This window comes from Cardiocondyla obscurior, linkage group LG02 (genome assembly GCF_019399895.1).
Source record: "Cardiocondyla obscurior isolate alpha-2009 linkage group LG02, Cobs3.1, whole genome shotgun sequence".
NCBI lineage: Eukaryota > Metazoa > Arthropoda > Insecta > Hymenoptera > Formicidae > Cardiocondyla > Cardiocondyla obscurior.
Genome location: NC_091865.1, coordinates 2,638,951 through 2,661,887, shown reverse-complemented (window position 1 = coordinate 2,661,887; position 22,937 = coordinate 2,638,951). Strand labels below are relative to the sequence as shown.

The window sequence follows — 22,937 nt, the reverse complement described above, 5'->3', positions numbered from 1 at the left end:
TGTGCAGTAGCTTTCTCGAGAGTAAAGTGCATCTTCTACTGTGCCAAAATTCGGAATGGGTCCGTGCCGGCCTCTAAAGTTAACGCGTATTTTTTACCGCCGATATAACGTCTCGTATAAATAAGTGCGTCGACTCGGAAGTGAACGATTATATTTCTCTACTCCTGCGTTATTTTATTCATCGTTCTGGGCTTCGGAGAGGAAAGACTACGTCGACAAAACGCACAAAGCGTCCAGCATTTTCGACCCGCTTTACTCGTCATCTCCTTCAACGACGTTCAGCAGATTCCGGACATTGCCATTGTCGGAGAGTGAGATCTGCATCTCGCCCGTCTTCTTCGTCGCGGACCGAAGTTCTCATCCCGCTTCGAGCAAGTGATCTCTGAGGAACTTGAGAAAGATAAAGTGCGCGGGGAACATTCTATCCAAAGCGTAGTGTTCGACGATCGCGGCCCGTCTCATTCGCCGTTTAATTTAAAATCTCGGCATCGTTTATTCTGCCGAGATTAATCAAGGAATCAAAAGTGACCGCGCTTTACATTGTAGCCAGGCGGAATTAAGTAACGATACGAATAACGAGAGTGCAGATTTATACATCAAATAATCGTTCGTCGCGCTTCGTAATTTTTATTGTAAAAAATCGCCGCGATAATTCATCGTCATTCGGTCGTTTGTCTCTCGAGTGATTAGTGAAAGTGATAACAAAAAAGCAGAGCTACGATACGCCAGTCAGGATAATCCAGGATACTGCCACAGAAGGAAGGAAGGAAGGAAGGAAGGAAGGAAGGAAGGAAGGAAGGACGGAAGGATAAAAAGTAACTCAACTTAACCTAACTCCAACTGGAACATACAAATGTTAGTACAACACACCGTTATTTAATTATAATTATTAACAATATTAATTAATGTCCGAATGCAATAACGCGCGCGAAGCGCGCGCATGGCTTCTTCTAATAATAATATTTAAAAAATATAAAAAAAACAGAGGAACGAATACGGTATAAATTAACGGAGATTTACTCTTAAATTTAAATTAATTAAATTATTAAAAAATTTCCTTCAACTTAATCCAACCCTAACTGGAACATACAAATGTTAGTACAACACACCGTCACTCAATTATAATTATTAATAAAATTAATTAATATTCGAATGCAACAATGCGCGCGAAGCGCGTACATGGCTTCTTTTAATAAAAAAAAAGGAAAAAAACAGGAACGAATACGGTATAAATTAACTGAGATTTAATCTTAAATTTAAATTAATTAAATTATTAAAAAATTTCCTTACCTGGATTTAGTTTAAACATATAACATATTTATTCGTATGCTTGTACATGTTTCATACTTTTCATACAACAAAATATGACAACAATATTGAGAACGGTATACAATATATATCGTTATGTTAGTTTATTCACATAAATATAAGATGTAAGACAGCCTCATTCTCTTAAGATGTAGTCGTGTCGTAATTGCGTGAAATACATATTCTTGATTAATTTATTAGTATCCAGTCTTACGATATAGCACTTCTTTTTGTTCTTCTGTTTTTGTATCTAGTGGATTTGGTACGGTTAGATTTCTCCTCAGTAAGCAATAAAATCGACATCATCCTTTCTAATAAATAGTTATTTAAAACTGAATAATAAATCTCGATCTAAAATAAAAAAAATAATAAATTAAAAATAATAAAACCATGTGAGGATCATTATTAGATTAACTCGCAGCTACAATTCTGATTCATGAACACGCAAGTAACAAATAAAAATGTTACGCATACGTTTACACTAATTGTAAGTTCTTTCGGTTATTACAAGAATATAATAAAGTAGGCCAATTGATTCGCACAAATCGGCGAGTTCGCGCTTCCTCATAATTTTTCGAAGCGACCTGTTTGTTTAACTCCGTAACAAGGGAGAATGTCCGTCGGTGAAAAAATATGTTATTTACACGTAAGATATCTAATTGTGCGTAATTCATCAACTCGCCGTTTGGAGTGTATTAATATCTACTTAACGAGACAAATAAAAAAAGAAAAAAAAAATGATTCCACGCTAGAGTTATTTACAGATTTTTTTTTTTAAGTGCGGGGGTTCGTAATTAGGTGTGAATATTTATACGTGTGCGTGCCTTTAATTCGTTCACGGAATCATGTAAATACGACGAGCGGGCGGATTAATGCGCCGTTAAGTGGATCGATCCAATAAGAAAGACATTAACAACGATAACATTAAATATCAAATATCGAGATATTATCTTGCAATAGGCGCCGACGGGAACAGAATGGCAGTAGAGATTTGTGGTAAGAAAATATCGAAGGATTCGTCATGCCTCGAGTGTTAGAGCGTGAAAAAAAATATAATAACGTGTATCATTTAAACGAGTGCCCAAATTGTTATTTTTACAGAGACGCGCGACTTCTATTATCTGATTAAGTATATGTCGAGTCCTAGCAATAACGAGAAATACTTAAGGATTAAAATTGGAGAGCACGTGAACTTTTATAAACAGTTCCATATTTCCTAAACGGAGTAGAAATTTGCTTTTTATATCGATTCTAGTTTATCGTGTATAACTATTAGACACTTTGCAGACCTTACACATTTTTATCTCCATGTGACCAATTTTATGCAATAGATGCCTGAGTACTTGAGTCACCCCAGAACAATGCAATTAATCCGAAACATTAAAACAATCAACATATAATAATTAAATATTTTAAAAATATATTTTACTGTTCCAATGTTTCTCGTTTAAATAAATTACTTCACAATTGTAAAAACGATAGCGATTAAAATAATAACTGATTTACCTCGAATGACAAACACTTACAAAATTCACCAAGGGATTTTCGTACTAAATACCGTGGCTCGAAAACTTTTACGTTCAAGAGATTTTAAACAAGTTACATCGGCATCTAAAATCTTCACAAAATATTCGATCAATCACGATCAATACACTGTCTTACACTAGTACATGCATACCATACATATATATATTTATATATATATATATATATATATAAAGCGTTGTTTAAATTATACAAATTTATTTGTTTTTTCATAATAAAATATCCAATTCTCTATTTACTTCGCTACTTCGCATGGAGAACAATCAATCCCATATAAGTCGTGTCCGGCGTCTCCAGCAAACTTCTAGCAAACACGAATACGCGACACACATGATACACATCGATTCTTAGTATCTTTACAATTAATTTTTTTATATACCTTCCTGGCTCTCGCGATCGAGTTCTTAATTAACGCCGTCTTGGTTCTCTGGACGGTGCTTGTGGCACAGACCTGAGCGATTTAGCGTATTATGCTTCTCATTACCGTATATTGATATGCTACTTAAAATGTCGAAAAATCGCTCATACAGTCATGATAATTCTTACTTCTTAATACCTTAATGTTCGCAATTTTACAGGCAGATTTTATGCATAGGACGTACATGAATAATATAATCGGCATTTTCTTCGACAAATTTGTCACAAGCTCGACTCTCCCTGTTAAAGTAATATTAGATGATTTAAGAATGCGTGTGAATTTTTTGGACGTGAAAATGATCACCGTAGCTTATTTTTATATATAATAAAGTAGCAAACCCGATCGATTAAACTCTTTTTTTTTATTTTTTTTTCTTTTTTTTTTCTTTTTTTTTATGATCCGATTAACACGCACTGCGTGCAGATTAATTAAATACTTTCGAAAGTGCGTATAAATCGGTGTAGATTGTATTATATATAAATAATTCGGCTTATTTTTAGGCTTATTAGAGAAGTTTGTTCGACAAGCAAATATTTATGATAAATTAGAATGAGTTTTGTACAGAATGCGTTTCAGTATTGTTTCCCAAATAATGTTCTTGTGTAAGAGTTGTTTCTTATATTCGATGATTTACCTGACGGTAATAATCTTTGAAATAGACGGAAATGATTGATTTTTGCTCCAAATTTTACTCTTGGATAATGATTGAGATTCCTTTCGTTCCCTAAATAATCAGAGATTTTTATTTTTGTTAGGCTATCACGTAATTCTTAAAAACGTACGAATAAGAATTGTAGAAAAATTAGCCGTGACGGCATCACGGCCAAGTGTACTGTTGAATTTCGCCTCAGCTTATCTCGTCCGATTTATTCCCAAGCATGAAATAATTAACTCGTTAGATTCCTTTTCGTGAAATATTGAGTGAGCCAAATATTCACGCCTTTCGCATTAATTTTTACCCAATGGATGTTGAATTTTATGATTTCTAAACCTTGCTGCAGCGTGCGATTACTACTGCGAATGTTATGTTGTTTGAAGAAATCTGAGACCTAAAAAAAAAAATAAAATAAAAAATACAAAATAGTTTTTGTCGTGGCATTAAAAAAAAAAAAAATTTAAAGTTGATTAGTTTAATAAAACTGTCTTTCAAGAAAAATAATTGCTCCTTACTTCGCAATAATCGTACTCCGTGATGAAGTGGTCAGGAACAACGCTAAGTATGAGATTGCTTATTGAGAGCGATTCATTCGAATACAATGCTTCTATTTGCGGCCAATAAGCTTTAACGTGACGCCAGGCGAGATAATGTCCGTGAGGATTGGCAGCAACGGACGTCAAGACAGTATTAACTTCTTGTGCCTTGAGCATATTTCGGTTCAACGAAAGTTGAAGATATCGTTTGAGTAACCAAGGATCCATCGTCGCACCTAGGGCTTGTAACATCAATAGCTTTTCACTCTGGACTTGCGTTTTAAGATAAATTTGCCAGCAATGCTGCCAATCAGTCTCATCTCCGAATTTGATGCCTACGTCATATTTATAATTAAAAATCTTTTTTATTCCTCTAATTACATTAATATTATTTAATATTAATTTTAATATTAATTTTCTTTTTTTTTTTTTTACCTGCCATATAAACAATATCTCGTATATTGGGTGCAATGCGTTTGCCTTTCGACATCCAATCTTGAAAAATACTCTTTGCCGATTTCACCACATCGTCCATTTCTAATTCGATAGCGGATTTCAGTACTGTGATTCTCAATAATCTGTATTAAAATAAAAAGACATTTGAAGTAATGTACTACTCGTTGCGTCGATTGAATGTTTAGCAAAATATTTTAATACTGACTTTTTCAAGTGAGATCCTTCATCTGTCCAGCCAATATATTTTGTAATTGGACCCAGCAGTTGTTTAAAGAATTCGATATATTTTTTATATGCTGCACTCTCGGCTAGTCTGTCTTTCCAACAGTTTAGATATCGAAGCGCCGTTTCCCATGGCGCGTAATCTCTTTCGTTGACGAGGTAAAGTGAAAGTTCCAGCGGGATCGAAGCATCTACTTCGCCAGCATCACAAAGCGAAAATGCATCATCGATGAGACTCGCTCGATCCGCCGCGCTGAACTTGGTGTGATTTTTTATCAACGTTTTAATGATTGAAGTCCACATATCCTTTGGATAGTTTACGCGATAGAAGCCAGTTTGATTGATATTACATTTGATGTATTCGGTGTCGCTTGATATATCAAAAGTAGCTAAGTAAAATATAAAATACGTTTTATATTAAACACGCTCGTTAAATAGGCAGATTAATTTTTAATAATTTTAATACTATTATTACCGTTGGTCATATTCATCCACACTTCTATAGGTGACTCCATCGGATCGTCCTTGTCTGTGTAACAGTTCAATGGAATGTACCACTTGTAGTCGAATGATGATTTAGGTTGCGAAATGCTTTCGTCTTGCGGCGAGACGAGAAATCTTTTTTGAGTCGCCGTTATAGTGCTCTCTTCACGGATGATAGTAACGAGGGGGTAGCCCATTTGCTGGATCCAAGTGTTCATTATGGTCTGCCGAAATAAATTAATTTTATCGAACGTGTTTAGCGAAAAAAAAAGAAAAAAAAAGAAACGTGAAATAATTATTTTTCATTACATCTCACTTACTTTTACGTCGAGGTCGTTACTAATAGACATGTTTTTAGAATGCTTTGTGAAAACGTCCCACAAGTCGTTGGTCTCCGTATTTCCGTACGCGTGCAAATTCAGATAATCGTTCAGCCCGCGTTTGAAAACGGCCTCGCACAAAACCACTTCCAGCATGTAGAGGATGGAAGCGCCTTTGTAGTAGCTTACCGTGTCGAATATGCCTTCTATTTCGACGGGGTTACGAACAGGCACGCTTACCGGATGACTGTTGGTCAGCGCGTCGAGTTCGAGTGCCGCTTGCGTTTTGTGTAACACGAATAAGTCCATCATGCCCCATTCGGGAAAAATGTGATTCACTCCTTTGTATTCGAAAAAAGTCGCAGCACCCTCGTTTAGCCAAAGATCATTCCACCATTTCATCGTTACGAGATTCCCGAACCACTGATGTCCCAATTCATGTGCCATAACAACCGCTATATATTCTTGTAGTTTGACCGGTGTTTCTTGTGAATCGTACATTAAAAACGATTCCCGGATAGTAATTAAGCCCCAATTTTCCATAGCGAAAGGCTCGAAATTAGGAATTGCCACTATGTCTACGTACAAAAAGAATATATATATTTTATAAAATATTTTACATGAAAAGAGAATATTAATAATTTTTAAATCATTAATTTTTATTTGAGAAATATACCTTGCTTTGGCAAAGGATAAGGTATGCCAAAGAAAGATTCAAAGTAATCCATAATACGAGCAGCTGTGCTCATGGCATATTTCATATGTGGAAGAGAATGCGCCGCGGCGTACACACTTACAGACGTATTTCTTTTTGTAAGCTCGTAAACTCTTTTAAAATCGCACACCACGAAAGCTACTAAATACGTCGACATGTCGACAGATTCTTGAAAATCATCGCGTAGCTGAAAAGTGACATTATTCTGGATCAGGATGACGCAAATTGAATAACTCGCAGATAATATTACAATTGCAATAATGCGACGTGTATTTGCGAGCGGCATAACGAGTAAGATAATATATACTTTTGAGATGCAGATCGCAAAGTTTTTATACTAAGTCGAATAAGTAATGATAGGCTGTACATACCAGATTAGTACCCAAATAAAATCCAGCTTCTTCGGTATTTATTGCGGGCATATTACATAACGCAATATGAAATCTGTCTCTATATATTGAGATCTTAAATTTGGCTTTAAATTGCGGTTCGTCGAAACAAGGAAAGGCCATACGCGCGTACGTAGGTTCAAACCGAGTTATGGCCAAGTATCTAAAAATTAAAAGAAATATATCGAAAGCTTAGTATCTTATTAACAATGATTATAATTATTATTTGTCGGCAAAAAGAAACAGTTATATTTTCTAAATTACTTGTAATCTCCGTCAGGAGTGATGTAACTGCTGAAATAGAATCCTTTAAGTTCAGTTGAATTTAACGTCGAATTAAAACGCAGGAGTAATGTGTAATTATTTCTTTTTCGAAATGACGTGTCTTCTAATTCCAAATACAGCTGCTCGCGCTTCGGATACTCGAGTAATCTTGCAATTTTCAACTCTCCTTGGCTATCTTTAACCATCTGAAAATTAATTTTCGAAAATTAGATAAAGACGTAAAATTAGATAAATATAATTTCAACTAGACGTTACCTGTTCCTTTATTGTCAAGTTTTTACTATGGAAGACGATAAATTTGGTCTCTTCATCAACAAAAAATTCAATTGTGACTCGTCCTATAAATGAAAAAACACATATCGTGTTTATTGCATTAAAAAATAATACTACGTATTTCTTTTTTTCTTTTTTTTTAATTAAATACAAAACTTTTTAAACTTACCTCTAAATTCTAAGGTGGTAAGATTTGGATGCATGGTAATATTGTATCTAGTAGGATGTGCAAAAGTAGGTAACCTTACGTTATCCCATGGAAATATCTGTAAGATTTTCATTAGAATACATTTTCAATTAAGAAATATTAATACAGCTCAATTTAAATAACGTAAAACAATTTCTCGAATCTAAACGAAATTTGTACGAAGCGTCGCCTTTAGCATTATCAATTTTTACATGTAGTGTTATATTAGGTTCGGTAGGAATAAAATAACGCGGGATAAGGCAAATGAAACAAATATATTGAGCTCTCGTCTCTGAGGCTCGCTGGGCGATACTGATACTTCGTTGCTACCGGCGAGGCCTCGCACCGAAAAACAAATGAAAAACGCACGAGGAACCGGCAACGCTTCGCTATCACTCTGCCACACACACACACATACATGGGCATCTTAATACCAACGCGGGAAAAGATACGTGCTACGCGCAAATCTAACATGTAGTATGCATCCAAAAAAATAATACCTCTCCATTATCCATCAGAGGTAATACGTCATTTTCTTCCTCCGCAAACTTACGTAAATCCTCTTCGAGACAAGTACAGCCTGAAGAGAGAAGTAATTTTTAATTAAAAAAATACGTGTTCGAAAATACAAAATAAATTCGACAAACGCTGCTTTTATGTAAAAAATTAAATTCAACGTTTGAGAAATAATAGTGCTCGCGCAAAAAAAACCACATATTTAAATACCATTTCGCATAGGCGCCAATGCGATGATAAGCGACGTAACGAGAAGTACTATGCAGCAGAGACATAGCACACAATAAGTCTTTCTCTCGGAACATCTAACGACTTCATTTGCACGCTCGTAAAAGTTACGTCTGTGTAATCCCGCATTGCTATCTCCTGAAACAAAGAGACCGCTGTAGAATTAATCCGCTTACAATTATGTAATTCCATATAAACCAAAAAATTAAAATAAATAATTTCCAACGTAGACGTACATTTTTAAACTCTCATTATTTTCCATATCTTTAATATACATATATCAGAAAAAAAACACGTAAAAGAAAAAAGATGCATTGATATGTACATTATTTAAATTAATTTGAAACGCATGTTATATTAATCAATGTGTAAGATTTCGAGCGTATATAAAAATTATTCTCTTTGTGTCTGTACTCTTGACCCAGATTTTGAATTGCTGTGCCATGCAAACTATGCACAATAACTAGTACGCTTGGTTTATGGAGGAGCAAAGTGATAATACTCTCGAGTTACGCACACAAGCGCACGGAATGTGTATAATAAAATTATTGAGCATCGCAATCAATCGTCGCGGTGGTATTCATTCCCCTTGTCGATGAAAAGACTACAGTAACAAAAGCCTTGAGTGGGTGGTTGCGATACAAGCGCGTGGGTGAAAATGAAGTGTGCACGCTTTAATTCGCAAGATCAAAGAAAGCTTTCGTTTTATTGATCGTACACACGTGCTTTATAGTCTATACGCAGCTCGCGGAGGGTTGTAAGTGGGCCATTTAACTAAGTTGCTCTTACGGAAAAGGAATCATCAGCGTGCAGCGAGCGCGTACCGCGTTAGAGAAAGCGCGAAGGCACGCGGTGGTACTTTAAACCCTCGATTAATCGCTTAAATAAGAGAGCTCACCTGTCAGAAAAGCAACATCGTCCACATCCTGCTCGCTCATCGCGAACCGATTCGGCAGCGGTCTCCGATGAACGAGTTCTTTTACCTGACCGTCTCTCGAGGCATAAGAGACTTTTATGAGCGGCTCTCTCTGTTCAGCCAGTATTTGAGAGGATGCTTGATCGTCGCCTCGTAGATTCTCCCTTGACTGAGCTTTCGCCACTGTATCGCCGTCTTAAAGTTTGCGTTTCAACGAGGAAGAATTTCGATTTTGACGGACGGTGTTTGAAATACGATTCACCGTGAAGCCGGCTTGTGTGTGCCGCCGCAGTCGTTCGCGCCGCATTAATTATCCGCTCGAGCCCTTTGATCATCCGGCACGCGCAAATTGCAAGCGAAGCGGCCGGATCGAGCGAGTATATATTTCCCTTTACGTGTAAAAATACTGCGGGCGGGCTATAATTTCAATCCCTCGTCGATATACAGCGCGCACGAGATAAGAATGCGTGGGACACAGCCGGCGGGCACCATATACTCGACACGAACGGCGACGCGCGACATCAAACGATCGGCGTCACTCCGCGTGAACGCGCTCGTGCGTGACGCGGACGCACCGTATACAACCGGGACTCGGACTTTGTGCACGACCACCGACGGCAACGATCAACCCCGCTGCGAGAAACCGCCAGTGCACGAGGAACCGCGAGCTTACGAAACCCGATCCGTGTAGCCCGACACTGTCGGCGAGTCTATAGCGCACGGCATCCCTTGACATTTCATTGGCATTAAAGGCGTGAGATATAGCTACTGCGGAGTTAGGTGGAAATGGCGGCTGTCCAAACCCCCTGGTGGCGGACTGCTTTACGGGGGTGGTTTTGCCGGTCCTAGTCAGTCGGGGGTAGTTGGCATTACGGTGGCGCCATCCCTGATCTACACTTTGCAACCCTTCTGTTGGTGGCCCATTGTGATATTGGCCTCAGCCGCGGAAACAGTCAACCGGACAATGCGAGGGACGTTTGACTTCTCATTTTAGTCCGCGTGACGTTTCAGAAATTATTATTTATTTAAAATATATATATTTGAATTTACACGTCGCATAAGAGTTTATTCGACTCGTTACTTTGAGATTAATTAAAATTATTTTAGAAATAATTAGATTCTTTTTTTTCTTTTTGTTGGTTTTGGATTTTGTCGTGTATTGAAAATTAATTTGTTCGCGTGTCGGCTGAATTAATTTGATATTTTGTATAAGAAATTTAATTTGCTTTATTTTCTTATTAAATACCGATGGACAATAAAATTAGATTGTTATTTTTAGCGCATAAAATGAAAAGCCAATGTATGTGATTTTATTCCGTGAAATATTATAACGCGAGTACAGAATCCCTTTTGAAAACAGAGTCGTTGACGAATTGCTAATGGATCAGTTTATTCGAGGGGTACCATATCGATTTTCTTTTCTCCACGCAGCCCCTCTGACAATCACATTACGTTCATTTACAAAATAACTTTGCGCTTCAATCGATAGAAGTTGTTCTAGTGATCTCCGTTACGATTAAACTTAGTAATAATTTAAACAAAAAATTTTAAGAGACGAAATTTTTATAAAGAGAGCATTTAAAAACCTAGCATAATTTTTATTAACACCAATACAATTGAATTAAAGAAAGATTAAAACGTGAGCTTAATTTTAATTTTAGTCAAAGTTATATTTATCTTTCTGTTAAATGGAAGTTTTTTAAAGCACGCTCACGGAAATATCTGCGAATCGATAGAGCTTTTGAAGTTAATAATGTATAGATTAATTTCAATATCGACGAATATGAATATCAAAGTGAAGTTTATAAATGGCTGAACTTTTGAACCTATGACCCTTTTACATTCTCTTCTCGTTACAGCGAGACACTTTCGGCTGTGAAAAAAAAAAGGTAGGCGTAGCGCGACATAAATTATTAAAATAATTCGTGGTTGTAGCGAATCTCGCGTCGCTTTTAAAATATATGTCGTATCTGGTCAAACGGATTCCGACGCTGGGCGAAGCGCATTGAAACATTCATGTACCTCCCAGCTGTAATATGTTCGACGAAGTTATGTGTCCCAAAAGGATCGGCTAGCGTGATCCTTACAAGCAGCGACTATTTTCCTGGACGGTTTTAGTTTCGAAACACGTACCGCTGATAGCAGCCGGTCTTCCAATAATCAGATAAACACCGCGGGGATAATAAATAGTTAAAGGAATTGAGATGTATTCTACAAAGATCGTAAATTCGAAAGCCTTCTTCTATCTTAGGCAATACCTAAATTTAGATTTTTCCGAAGGTGGATTTGCATCGCGAGCGAGTCACGAAGGGCAACAATTTGCAAATTTCAAATGTATGCCAATCTATGTGGTCACGCGAGAGTAAAAGGAGCGCTATCTCAAACATCTACCTAAGCAATATTCACATTAAAACGAAGTTTATTAAATTTGAATAACATGAAGTCATAAGCCATAAGTCATAGTAGCCCAAGTGAAACGTAAAGTGATGCGAATTAAATAAAATATAAGTAAATACCGAATAGAATCGTTACGATATAAATTCTTTATCATCAATGAAGACGCGCGCGCACGTTACTTACTACTTAAAATAGTTCCTAACCAATCGATTAAATTTATCGTGTGCTTTTTACCTTCTCTCTTTTTTTTTATTTTTTTATTTTTTTATTAATAATCATCTCTTTATCGATTATAGCACATTCCGTAATTTTATTTTGCATAATGTAACTTACGTAAGCAGGCGTATAAATAAACATACATGCATACCTTGCCACAGATAAATATGTAATTAGATCATAAAAAAATGTTTCACGTACCTAAGTCGCATGTCTTTCTCGCGCCTTGTCTTAACGGTGCCTTCGCATCTATTTCTCCGGGGTCGATAGATTCATTTCGCCTAGGGGTTCTAGCCAAGGGCTCCAACTGGATATTCTCGCTGCTATCCTTTCCTGGACTTCCTTTCGGCATTTTACTTCCACCTATCTATTATTTCTCGTACGCCGGCCGACTTTTTGTTCGGCAGAGTCGGAGGTTGCGCGATTTACTCGCGCAAGGAACTTCCTTCTTTTATCTTGAATTGCCTTGCTTGTCGAGTGGCGTGCTTCGCGTTTGCCGTTAACCGTGGCATCCTGCTGATATTCGCTACTTTTACGTGGCGCATTCGAAAAATAAACGTCGATGCCGTAAACCTTCTGCCATATTTGGACATCCTCGTCTCACGATGGTATCGATCGCCCTTTTCCTATACTGGATGTAATGTTCATGTCGAAAATTATATCGCGCTACTCTCTCGATAGCCGTGACTCGGTTGAATTTCCACGCTGGCGTAGCACACCCGTAAAATGCACGTGTACTTTATATCGCATTGGTCCCGATATTACGATATGTTGCGTTTATCGGCATTAGGATTCAATATTAATTGATCGCAGTTATAGTTTTCGTAAAAAGTGGTCAACAAACGTGATCTGCGGTCAAGCTTGCCTTCTTCGAGGTAGTGCACATCGATTAATAAAAAATTAATAGCATTTCAATACTCTTTTTGTACATAAATCTCGTGTCGATTCAACGTAGAAAGATATATTCCGATGTCGCTTATCGGAATTATTGTTCTATGAATCGAGCTTATATATGTATATATGTCTTTGTATGACGCGAGGCTGAATAATTAGAAGCTGAAAAGCTCACAGCGAGACGTACTTTAGCAAATTATAGACAGCAGTTAATCAGTCTTCTATTTCGCATTCCAGGTCGTTGATTAACTTTAAATATAACGATATGTGTTTCTTTGCTAAATGTCTATATGTCACAATATATCCAATTTATATCTGAAACATAATTGATTATCACGTGTGATTATTATTTCTTTATCCATAAATGTGATAATATTGCAATTGAAAAATAGATATTAATAAAGATGGTAAGAGTTATTTTCGTCTGCTGCATTGTTGGATCAATACTTTCAGAATAAATATCCATTCATATAATAAAAGAGACAGAAATAAGAAGACTATTTAAAATAAAATATTTTACAAAATTTTTTCTTTTTTCGATAAGTATTGCCGGTCTAACGCTATTAAACGATAACCTTTATACCTTCTTATAATTTTTATTGCGTTAACTATCTGTTTATTGGCTGTGGTTTTCTTTATAAATATCGACGTGGTTTTCACATAAGCAGCTTTAAGGGGTATTTATATTGCATCGTTACGTGCTTAGCATTTTTAGTTGGATAATAAGCAAATAATATAAAACACATTTGTGGCGCTTATTATTAGAGATGTGCTTGCAAAAGGAAAATTGAATTTTGATAATTAGTATCAGAAATTAAAATCAGTTAATCGTTATCGTAAAATATAGGTGGACGTATTGCACTTTATCAATTTTCAAAATATACACGAAGTATAAAAGAAATTAGACTCCAAGTTTCAATTTATTATTACGAATAACGCACAAATGAGAGATCTGATTCGATTTATTACGTGCATGTTATTTTGTTAAAGTATACTTACGAAAAACTAATTAAGTACGCACCCCTGTGTATGCATATAAAAAAAAATATGCGAATAAAATATCTCGTAACAGAACATTGACTCTATTCAGTAAGTTGATTAAAAATACGACTGAATAAATATGCTAATAAATAGAAAGATGATATTCTAATAAAAAAAAAAGAAAAAAAAAACAATTTTCACAATTCAAGGTTTAAAATAATATTCTTCTCGCTGCTAGTTATTTTATCGAATCCGCTCAGTTATATAAATTTACGTAACGTCGTAGTTTCGTGATATCCCATGCGATTACAATTAAGTGACATTAAACAGAATTTAAATTGCAAAGAGAATTAACTTACCTAATTTCAATCTTAATTAACACCGATTAGTAATATACGTTAGTATTAATTTCTTAAGAAGGTATCCCCCGCCGTTGTCGATAACAGCTAGTCACGGACGGTTGTTAATCCCACATCCTTTATCAGCGAACGCAGTTGTCTTTCACTCACGGTCCGGCCGTTTCCTTTTTAGATAACATCCGCACATTTTCCGTACCTCGTCGTCGTACGCAGTATGCACCCAGGGCAATTTGTTAAACTGGCGACAGCCGCATATCGTCAGGACTAAAGTTTCATCGCGACAGCTCGGTATACCCGGACGCTCATGGTCACCCCCGGAGCGTTGCGTCGCGGCGCTCCGTGCGCGATTTGTCCCTCGTTACATCGACGACGCACTTGCATCCGACGCGCATTGCCGTAGCTGACGACGATAATCCGTGCGAAGGGTCCCCCGGGGTTTTTCCTCGGCGAGAGGCTGTCGGTGCAAACGGCCGCACGGTGAGAATGGCACTGAATAGAAGCGCTTTGAGGATTGAGAGCGTGGCTGAATTTCCGGAGGGAGGCGCGCCGGTCAGGATCAGCCACAGGTTGCGCCCGTCTCGTTCACGCAGGGTGGGCATCTTGGCTGATCGTCGCGCGGCAAGGGTAGCAACGGATGCATCCCGAACAGGGGGAGAAAGTTGGCGAGAAAGAGGGAGGGGAAAACGAGAGAAATCGATTTACTTAACATCTATGACTCTTTGGCCCTATTGGCAATCGCAGGCTAGGATTTCGCTCGTCGGCGATCGCAATATTACATGATCGTCGGTCGCGATCGATTTCGCAGATTGATTTCGCGTCTAGCACGAGCCAGCGATATGATAGTGGATTATGTATGCATACGATTGTGCTTCAACTTGGCTGACTTTTATTTTTTTATATTTTTATTTCGTTTTTTTTTTTTAATCGGTAACTACACGATACACAGCTGGTAAAGTCATATTTCTTTCGAAACATATTTTAAGATTTCTATGGAATAAAAGACAGCTGATAGAGAAATAAAATATTTGAATTTCGTAGGCACCTGGAAGTTTTACGATTTTACTTGAAATAATACAATCTCGTGCAATAGAACGAAATTACGTTGGTTACCTGATACTCTATTATAATAAATAAAATTTTTGACAATTTCCATAAAATTAAATCTGATTTATAAATAAAATAACGCAACACTCCACCTCGACAGACTTCCTCGTACTTCTACTATTAATATTACAGAAATAATTTTCCCACATTAATTAATTAATTAAGAATTATTTAAAGGACTAATAATAAATGTTAGTACCAAAATTTAACTTCCAACAAATAGAGGAAGCTAACAAGGTAGTAATAATATGTAATCACGATGTTTTAAATTGCACGTCGATCGGCTCGAAATTTAAAATTATTTACACAAATATACGTACAGGAAGATAAGATATCTTCGATAAAGATACAGCTCTAACCGTCTGACAAAAATTACTTTGCGGAACGATATCGTAAAATGCACGCCGTCTTTTACGAATGTACCTGGCTGTGAAAACTTTAAGCAAGATGCACGGAGTAAGTGTTAGCGACGAGGCCTTTCGGCGCAGCCTTTCTTTCATTGTATTCGTAATTATTGTAATTTCAATGGTCGTACATATTGTAGATGTCATTTCACGGCGGTTTCGCGGAAACAATTCTGTTTGAAGGCTGGCGCGTAGATAACGAGGTAGGAATGCTCGGTTCCGCGATCGGTATTATTCTCCTAACCGCATTGTACGAAGGGCTGAAGTCTTATCGGTGAGTAAACACATTTCGGAACGTGTACGAGCACTCTGTTACGTATTCGTGCATTTGCAGTGAATATCTCTTCGCCCGTACGACATTTCTCCGGAAAAATCAACAGAAAAAATCAAGGAAGTACGTGCGTATGGTAGATATTATTTTTCTAAAGTGATTTTACTTCGATGCTTGTTCTTGCAGCGATCTGTTGTTTTCCGGAGTGCATGTCTTTCAAACGCTTCTGCACGTGGTACAAGTGGTGCTCGGTTATTTTCTCATGTTCATTTTTATGACGTACAACTATTGGCTCTGCATTGCGATTGGAATTGGAACAGCTCTCGGGTATTGGTTATTTTCATGGGAAAAGATCAACAACGAGAATACGAGTTGTTGCTCGTAAATACAATTTTTTTTTTTTTTTAAGTTTTAAGGTAGTATAAATAAAATTTTTTAATTGTGTGTAAAGTACAATGGATCTAATTAAAATAATAGATTAGTATTATATACTATAACACTCCATTGTATTTGTACACGTGTAAAAATTGTATTTTTATAATAAATTGATACAATAATCATTTTAATTAAAAAAAAAAAAAGAAAAGAAAAACCTGTATTTAAAGAAAATTGACAACTATCGTTATCTAATCTAATCGAATGTATTAACAGTCGCATATATTTTACTTATTACGCTGGTGTTAGTGCTTTACTTATCAGACAAGCTACAGTAAGCCAATTCGCTGATGTCGAATATTTCGTCACTCGTGAAATAATATGAGAGCGTTCGACAATGTCGGATAAACGAAGTGCAGCACATTGTTCGCAACCCAGTGAACGTCAGTTTAAATCAATCCCTCGTATTATTTTTGGATGGAACAGATTTAATTCCTATACGTGGTTGACGTTATTAATACTCTTTTGCTTGTGGTGCATAATTTTCTTTTGTACATACAAACCAAAACCAATGAAAAGTGATGATCACAATCAGCATTAAATCATAAAGAAAAAAGAAAAAAAAATATATAGTTACAAAAAAATGGAGAAAAATGTAAGTACTTAAAATATGCTGTTGTTTAATTAAATAGAAATTTCCGCAACATTTACTTCTTTTTTATTATTTGAAAACGTGCTGCACTTTTCGAATTCATTTCGAGTGTCCTTTTTTTAGCCTGAGAGCACGAGAAATTACATTTGGGAATTGCGATTCCCAGGAGAAATGTAGCCTACGCCCAACCCATTTGGAAACGTGCACGATCAGGCCGGAAATAGATGACATGTTTGATATGGGCAAAAATGTGATATTAGGATAAGCATTTTACGTAGAGCTTCTTGTTCAGAATTTCTTTCCAAATGTAATTGGCATTTTAAACATGCTTAAGGTAAATAAAAAAAATTGTATAAAAAATACACCCATAGAAAAATAATAAACAAGAATTAAAAACGCCTTAAGTACTTCCTTATAAGATAATTATTTATAAGATAAGATAAGTCAAATATAAAATATAAGTATTCATTAATATATTAAAGATAACTAAATCATACGTTGATAAATATTAAAAAAATTGTCCCACAATTTTTTAAATAAATTAATATACTTTCCATATTACTTTTTTTCAAATAATATATTAAATATTACCATAGTACCGTCGAAAATAAAAGAAGAACTGTAAGTTCTGTAAGTTAAAGTCATTTTTAGCATTTCCGGCGACCGATATTACGAGCTTATTGATTTTAATTAAAAATATTTTACTACATTTTAATGATTTAAATGTAAGTGCACATTCGTTTGTTCTAGAAATGCGATATATGCTTTTATCCTTTTTTCAGCATTTATTTTTTGAACAAAATAATTTTTTTTTTGCCCGACCAGTAGCCGTGAGCTGTCTTTGTGCATTAAGCCTTTTGAACGAAATAAATCCATGCAGATTATAACTTAGCGGTTCGAGGATTCTTTTTTTTTTATTATTACGACTTATGAATTTTTTGTTTCCGTCCGTCAAGTTCTTTTTTCTATCGTTTACAATGCGACGTTATTTTTCGAATGCAATAATAGTGTACGTACAGGCAGACACTCGATTAGCGTATGATCTTTCAACGATGCACATCCACGTCAAACTGTCATGAATGAGAGACGGGCGCTTACCAATAAAATTATCTTTGACTGGTAGGAGTACGAATGTGAAGCAGCGTTTCGTTTATTAATTCAATGTCTGCGTGTTTAATTAAAAAATTAAGAACAACGTATGATTAATAAAAATTAGCTTTCTTTTTGCGACAAATAATCTTAAGTTTTTAATGTTTAAAGGGACAAACAATATGCTTTTACTTGCAAAGAAAAAATTTTTTTATCAATATCTTTTTGGCGTTGAGTTTTTTTTTAAATAAATATAGATGTAAAAAAATATATATAGACTAAGATAATCATGGAGGATTCGTCGTCGAATATCCAGACGCCGTTGAATTACACGCGTGTGCGACTGATCGATACTGGCGTCGCTAGCTGGTAAACCGTATATTCCTCCTTTACACATCAACCCCTCGGACGGATCGCGCCCTTCGGTCCCGATTCGCCCTTTGGCTGCAGCTACCCTTGGTTAATACGAATAGACGGAACAAATGCTTGTACCCTGTTGCTTAAGTTAAAGCATTTTCGTTGTACTTCGTGATAAGCACTCATTGTCAGATGAGAATACAATGCAGTAAAATATAAGAGATATAATTTTATACAGATATCCTTTTATAATTTAATATTATTCTATATAAAAAATTTATTTGAAAAATTTATACGCTTTATCTAACTTTAACAAATTATTTTTGTTATATATTTATTTTTTTTTTAATTGTATATTTTTAGAGCAGCTATATGGGTAAAATTTATTTTTCGATTCTTGTATCTTTCTCAATAGATAAAAATCAAGCACATAATGTAATTATTGATTTGCACACGTATGAATATTAGTGTTTACATAAAAAAAAGAACTTTTAAAGTAGTTATAAATTTTTAATTTAGATCTTAAAGTTTAAAGTGTTTTATTTTATATGCATTTTTCTCCGTTGATATTTTTAAAACCACGAGAACTTAGATAGCGCGAGCGAATATCAGATAAACTCGACGGTAAAATAGGAAAAGCGGAAAGAAAATTCGTTTTCCATCGGGCGGGCTTTCGCGAAACGATTCGTTACTCTCTCTAAATTTCCAGACAGATCAGTTTAGATATCAGCAAATGGTAATTGCATCGACATCAAGAGACGAGCGTGCATTCGAATTTCGAGACGAAAAATTTCTGGTGGCTTGCGTTCAAATAAGATTTTCTACCCATTACATGTTGTAAAATAAAACAACATGGATAGTGCAGAAAATATACACGAACATGTAGTCTGTATGTACGTACACATATACAAAGATGTAGACGTCTCTTTAGTCTTTACATGTAAAGTCGTAATATTAAAAAAAAAGAATTTCAAATTAATATATTTCATAAAATATGTGTAACATTAAATTAACCCCACTAAAAATGCACAATTAAATCAAACATACTTGTTACTTAATATTAATAAGAAATCTTTACTCTTAGCATTAATATATTTTTTTCATTTTTTGTAATATAAATTTGCAAGTCATTATGCTGAATAAAATATTATAAAAAAAGGGTAACGTTACAATTATTGGAAACTGTATTTTTACAGATCACCAAAACAGTAGGTTTGCAATTTCTTTGATAGATGGCAATACAGACTTCTTTTGTGATATGCTTTTGCAAAGTAAATTGCGCGAATATGCACCGTGCACGTCGGTAAAAGCTACGCGATTTTTAAATTACGTTGCGATAATGCATGCGCATATTTATTCCAGCCTTCGTGGCAACGTATCTCGTAGATGCGTGACTTATTTCATTGAAATAAGATCATTAAAATGTTCATTAAAAAGTGTTGGATATTACATATACAGTAATAATCGCTTACGTCGAGACGGAAAATAATATTTAATCAAGCGATTGCTTACAACGGGGTCATCGCAAAAAGATAACGCGGTCGCAATCGCAAATGACGCGCAATACCTTATTTCTTTCACGTGTCTTTTTGTTATGTACAAATTTTTCTCTCTTTTTTTTCCTCCCCCTCGTCGTAAATAGATGCTAATAAATTCGCAGGAACGTCGGGCTGCTGCGTGCCCGGTATACGAAATTTATTTAAATAGCAATTGCCGGCAGCGAACGCCATTTCGCGAAACGTAAAAATAAAACGCGCTGCGAACACATACACATAAATATTGGATGCTGTCAGGCATGCGCGTTAAAAAACACTTATTCCGCAGATACGATCGGCCGTCACATTTTGCGGCGGCCCCTGCTGAAATCTGATAAGAAAGTTAACGAACACTTAAACGTAACCGTTCCTTCCACAACGTTCACTTTCAGCTCTGTGTAATATCACGTAATACGTTACTTGCGTATTTGTAAGATCCAATTAAGTTAAGAAATCAAAGAAGCTCGATACAAGAAATTGTAGCCGCGATCGATAAAGATACCGAACTACTGTCGAAACGGCATTGGGTGACGCGAGGGTTGTATCAAAGAGAAGATAATTTTGATACTTCGTATCTTCGAGCGTCGCGTAACGATGTAGAATGAATTTCAACGAAAAGAAAATATTTCGAGATTGCGACACGGAACGATTTCTTTCCGGATAGCTTCCGGTTTCGTTGAGAAATCGATTTCCCCGGCTGATGGATCGTTGCGTAGTCTCGCGTCTGGTCTGCTACCCCGACCTTGGCCTCCGTAGCACCGTATAACGCATGACACATAAGGGCGGGTAATGTCGGACACGCGATCCGATGTATACGCGGGCCGCAAGAAAATCGCTGCGACACAATCCACGGCGCGCGTTACCACCTTCCCAGACGAGGGTTAACACGGAGTCGTTCGACGATTTATGCCCACAGCCCCTCGCGGCACGGCGGTCACAAATTGCGACCACCCTTGAAATTCCTAAACGCTGACGTTTTTTTTTTTCCACGACGTACAACTTTTCGTCACCGGCGCGTGCGAAACGACATCGGACGTGTACTTTTTACGTCCACGAGCCTTTCCTCGCGAGTCGGCCTGGAATTACGTGGGAAAATTACGACGGGGACGCGGTATCTGATTTCTGCCCGTCCGTAATTTTCTTCCTGCATTAGTTCCCGCGACACTTTGCATGGGCAGACACATTTCGCGACGCGAGTAACGCGAGCTTATTAAACCGAAATCGTGACCTCTGCGTCAATTTCGCGCTGTGATTTCTTTGTGCCTTAGATGGTATCAATGGCTGTAGAGATTGTAATGCTTGGCTACGCCTTTTAACTGTTTTCCAGAACACAGTTGCGAGCGAAGGAAATGTCACAACCATGAACTGTGAATTATGAATTTTTTTATTTCTTTTTTTATTTACTTTTTTAAATTAAAGTATCACTAAATACTCGAAATTCTTTATTATCAAAGCTGCGTTGCTAAATTTATAATATGAAATAAAAAGCTGGCAATGAAGATAGATAATTGCAAACTCGGACCCGTTGCTCTCTCGAAGAGTTCGTAAAAAATATTATTTACCGTGTTACCGTTGAAAAAATTAAAGTTATAATATTTTTAAAATATTTTGATGCTTAAATTTACTTAAATCATTCTCTTACGTGTGCATTAATCTGCAACGTTAAACTGTTTACGAATACAGTTTCCGAATATAAATCGAAACAAGAGTGGCACGAGGAACTTTAGAAAATTCAGGATGACCTACTGAAACTTCAAATTTCGTGGCTCGATCTTCGTGGTAAAGTCACTTCTTATCCGCTTAAGTGACTTTTGACCCACTTTACAAAGAAAGAAGCCAGGTCGAGTCTCTATCGGCTGTCCATCTGGTTGGCGTGTGACCTTTCGCATCCCTTCGTTAGCCTGGCGCGCGCGAGTAACGGATAAACGAGGGAACGTTTTGGCTGATAGAGAAAGGCATTTGTATACCGTATCCGATATCAAATCACCTGATATGAAGATTTATAAACGGCTCGATTTCTCGTGATAGGTATATCTGAACGATAAAAAAAGAAAGAAAAAAAAAAGGAAAAGAAACTGAATACGAAATTGAGGTGTTTACATCTTTGAACTTTCGTGTTTGCGTCCACGACAATATACTTACTTGTGAAACGTGTTTTTAACGCTATAACTGAGAGAATAACTTTGAGTTTTATCTGATTATCGTAAAGAATAAGTATTGAGACATAAAATAATTAAGAAAGCTTTGTTAAATAAAATGCGCGTATTAAATGTACAAAATCCACGATGTCTACACAAATGTTTCTTCAAGCTGATTTATGCGTTATTAAATTTGACGATATCAATCAATTAATCAGCAGTGGTGTAATGTAATTTGCATATCATGGTAATATTTTACACGACTTTAAATCGATTCTGATGTCCGATTGTCTTTATCTTCGTTTTATATTACTATGATCGATGAACGTTAATCTCGGCAATTACATGTTTAATTGAATTTCTCTGTACCTGATATACGAATGAATTCTCGTGCTACTTTTGGAATAGATTGATCACTATATTGTTCTTCGTTATTATTTGAAATCGATAATTAAATTTTGCATGTAATATTTGTACTTGGTTATTAATTTAAATTAGGAGTTAATATAATTAGATTAAAAACAAAAAAAAATTAAATAATAGTTTTTAATTTAAAATTGATCATAAAAAAACACAATCATATTTAGAAAGAATAAAATTAATTTTTTTAATAATGATTAAATTGAGAGTAAGTAATTCTATCAATTTTAATCGTCAAAGGTTGCAACGAAATCAGTAGCTCGTTCCTGCGATCGTTAGAAATAATTTTCCTT

The 22,937-nt window shown here is 36.0% G+C and overlaps 2 protein-coding genes and 1 long non-coding RNA gene across 5 annotated transcripts; 2 read left to right on the top strand and 1 right to left on the bottom strand.

Moving 5' to 3' along the window:
• Positions 1–2,065: 2,065 nt before the first annotated feature.
• LOC139109021 (endoplasmic reticulum aminopeptidase 1) lies at positions 2,066–14,826 on the bottom strand. 3 transcript variants are annotated; one of them, XM_070667803.1, is made up of 16 exons: positions 14,300–14,826; positions 13,959–13,982; positions 12,267–13,274; positions 8,519–8,674; positions 8,293–8,372; positions 7,775–7,871; positions 7,588–7,670; positions 7,312–7,517; positions 7,030–7,210; positions 6,620–6,845; positions 5,944–6,521; positions 5,616–5,847; positions 5,124–5,529; positions 4,898–5,040; positions 4,442–4,797; positions 2,066–4,320 (listed from the first exon to the last, which is right to left on the bottom strand). In XM_070667803.1, exons 3-16 carry the CDS (start codon positions 12,415–12,417, stop codon positions 4,159–4,161), a joined length of 3,057 nt encoding a protein of 1,018 aa, XP_070523904.1. In that variant the 5' UTR covers positions 12,418–13,274; positions 13,959–13,982; positions 14,300–14,826; the 3' UTR covers positions 2,066–4,158. The 3 variants fall into 3 exon arrangements, with proteins under 3 accessions (XP_070523904.1, XP_070523894.1, XP_070523914.1); XM_070667793.1 differs by lacking the exon at positions 13,959–13,982; XM_070667813.1 differs by lacking the exons at positions 12,267–13,274; positions 13,959–13,982; positions 14,300–14,826 and adding an exon at positions 9,435–12,249.
• A 174-nt stretch (positions 14,827–15,000) lies between these two features.
• Positions 15,001–16,670, top strand: LOC139109031 (high affinity copper uptake protein 1). Its single transcript, XM_070667823.1, has 4 exons — positions 15,001–15,859; positions 15,948–16,081; positions 16,142–16,201; positions 16,265–16,670. The coding sequence occupies exons 1-4, from the start codon at positions 15,821–15,823 to the stop codon at positions 16,461–16,463; spliced, it is 432 nt and encodes a 143-aa protein (XP_070523924.1). The 5' UTR covers positions 15,001–15,820; the 3' UTR covers positions 16,464–16,670.
• A 13-nt stretch (positions 16,671–16,683) lies between these two features.
• On the top strand, positions 16,684–17,504 carry LOC139109038 (uncharacterized). The gene is made up of 2 exons (XR_011546775.1): positions 16,684–17,108; positions 17,229–17,504. It is a non-coding gene; the product is annotated as an uncharacterized lncRNA (long non-coding RNA).
• Positions 17,505–22,937: the final 5,433 nt, after the last annotated feature.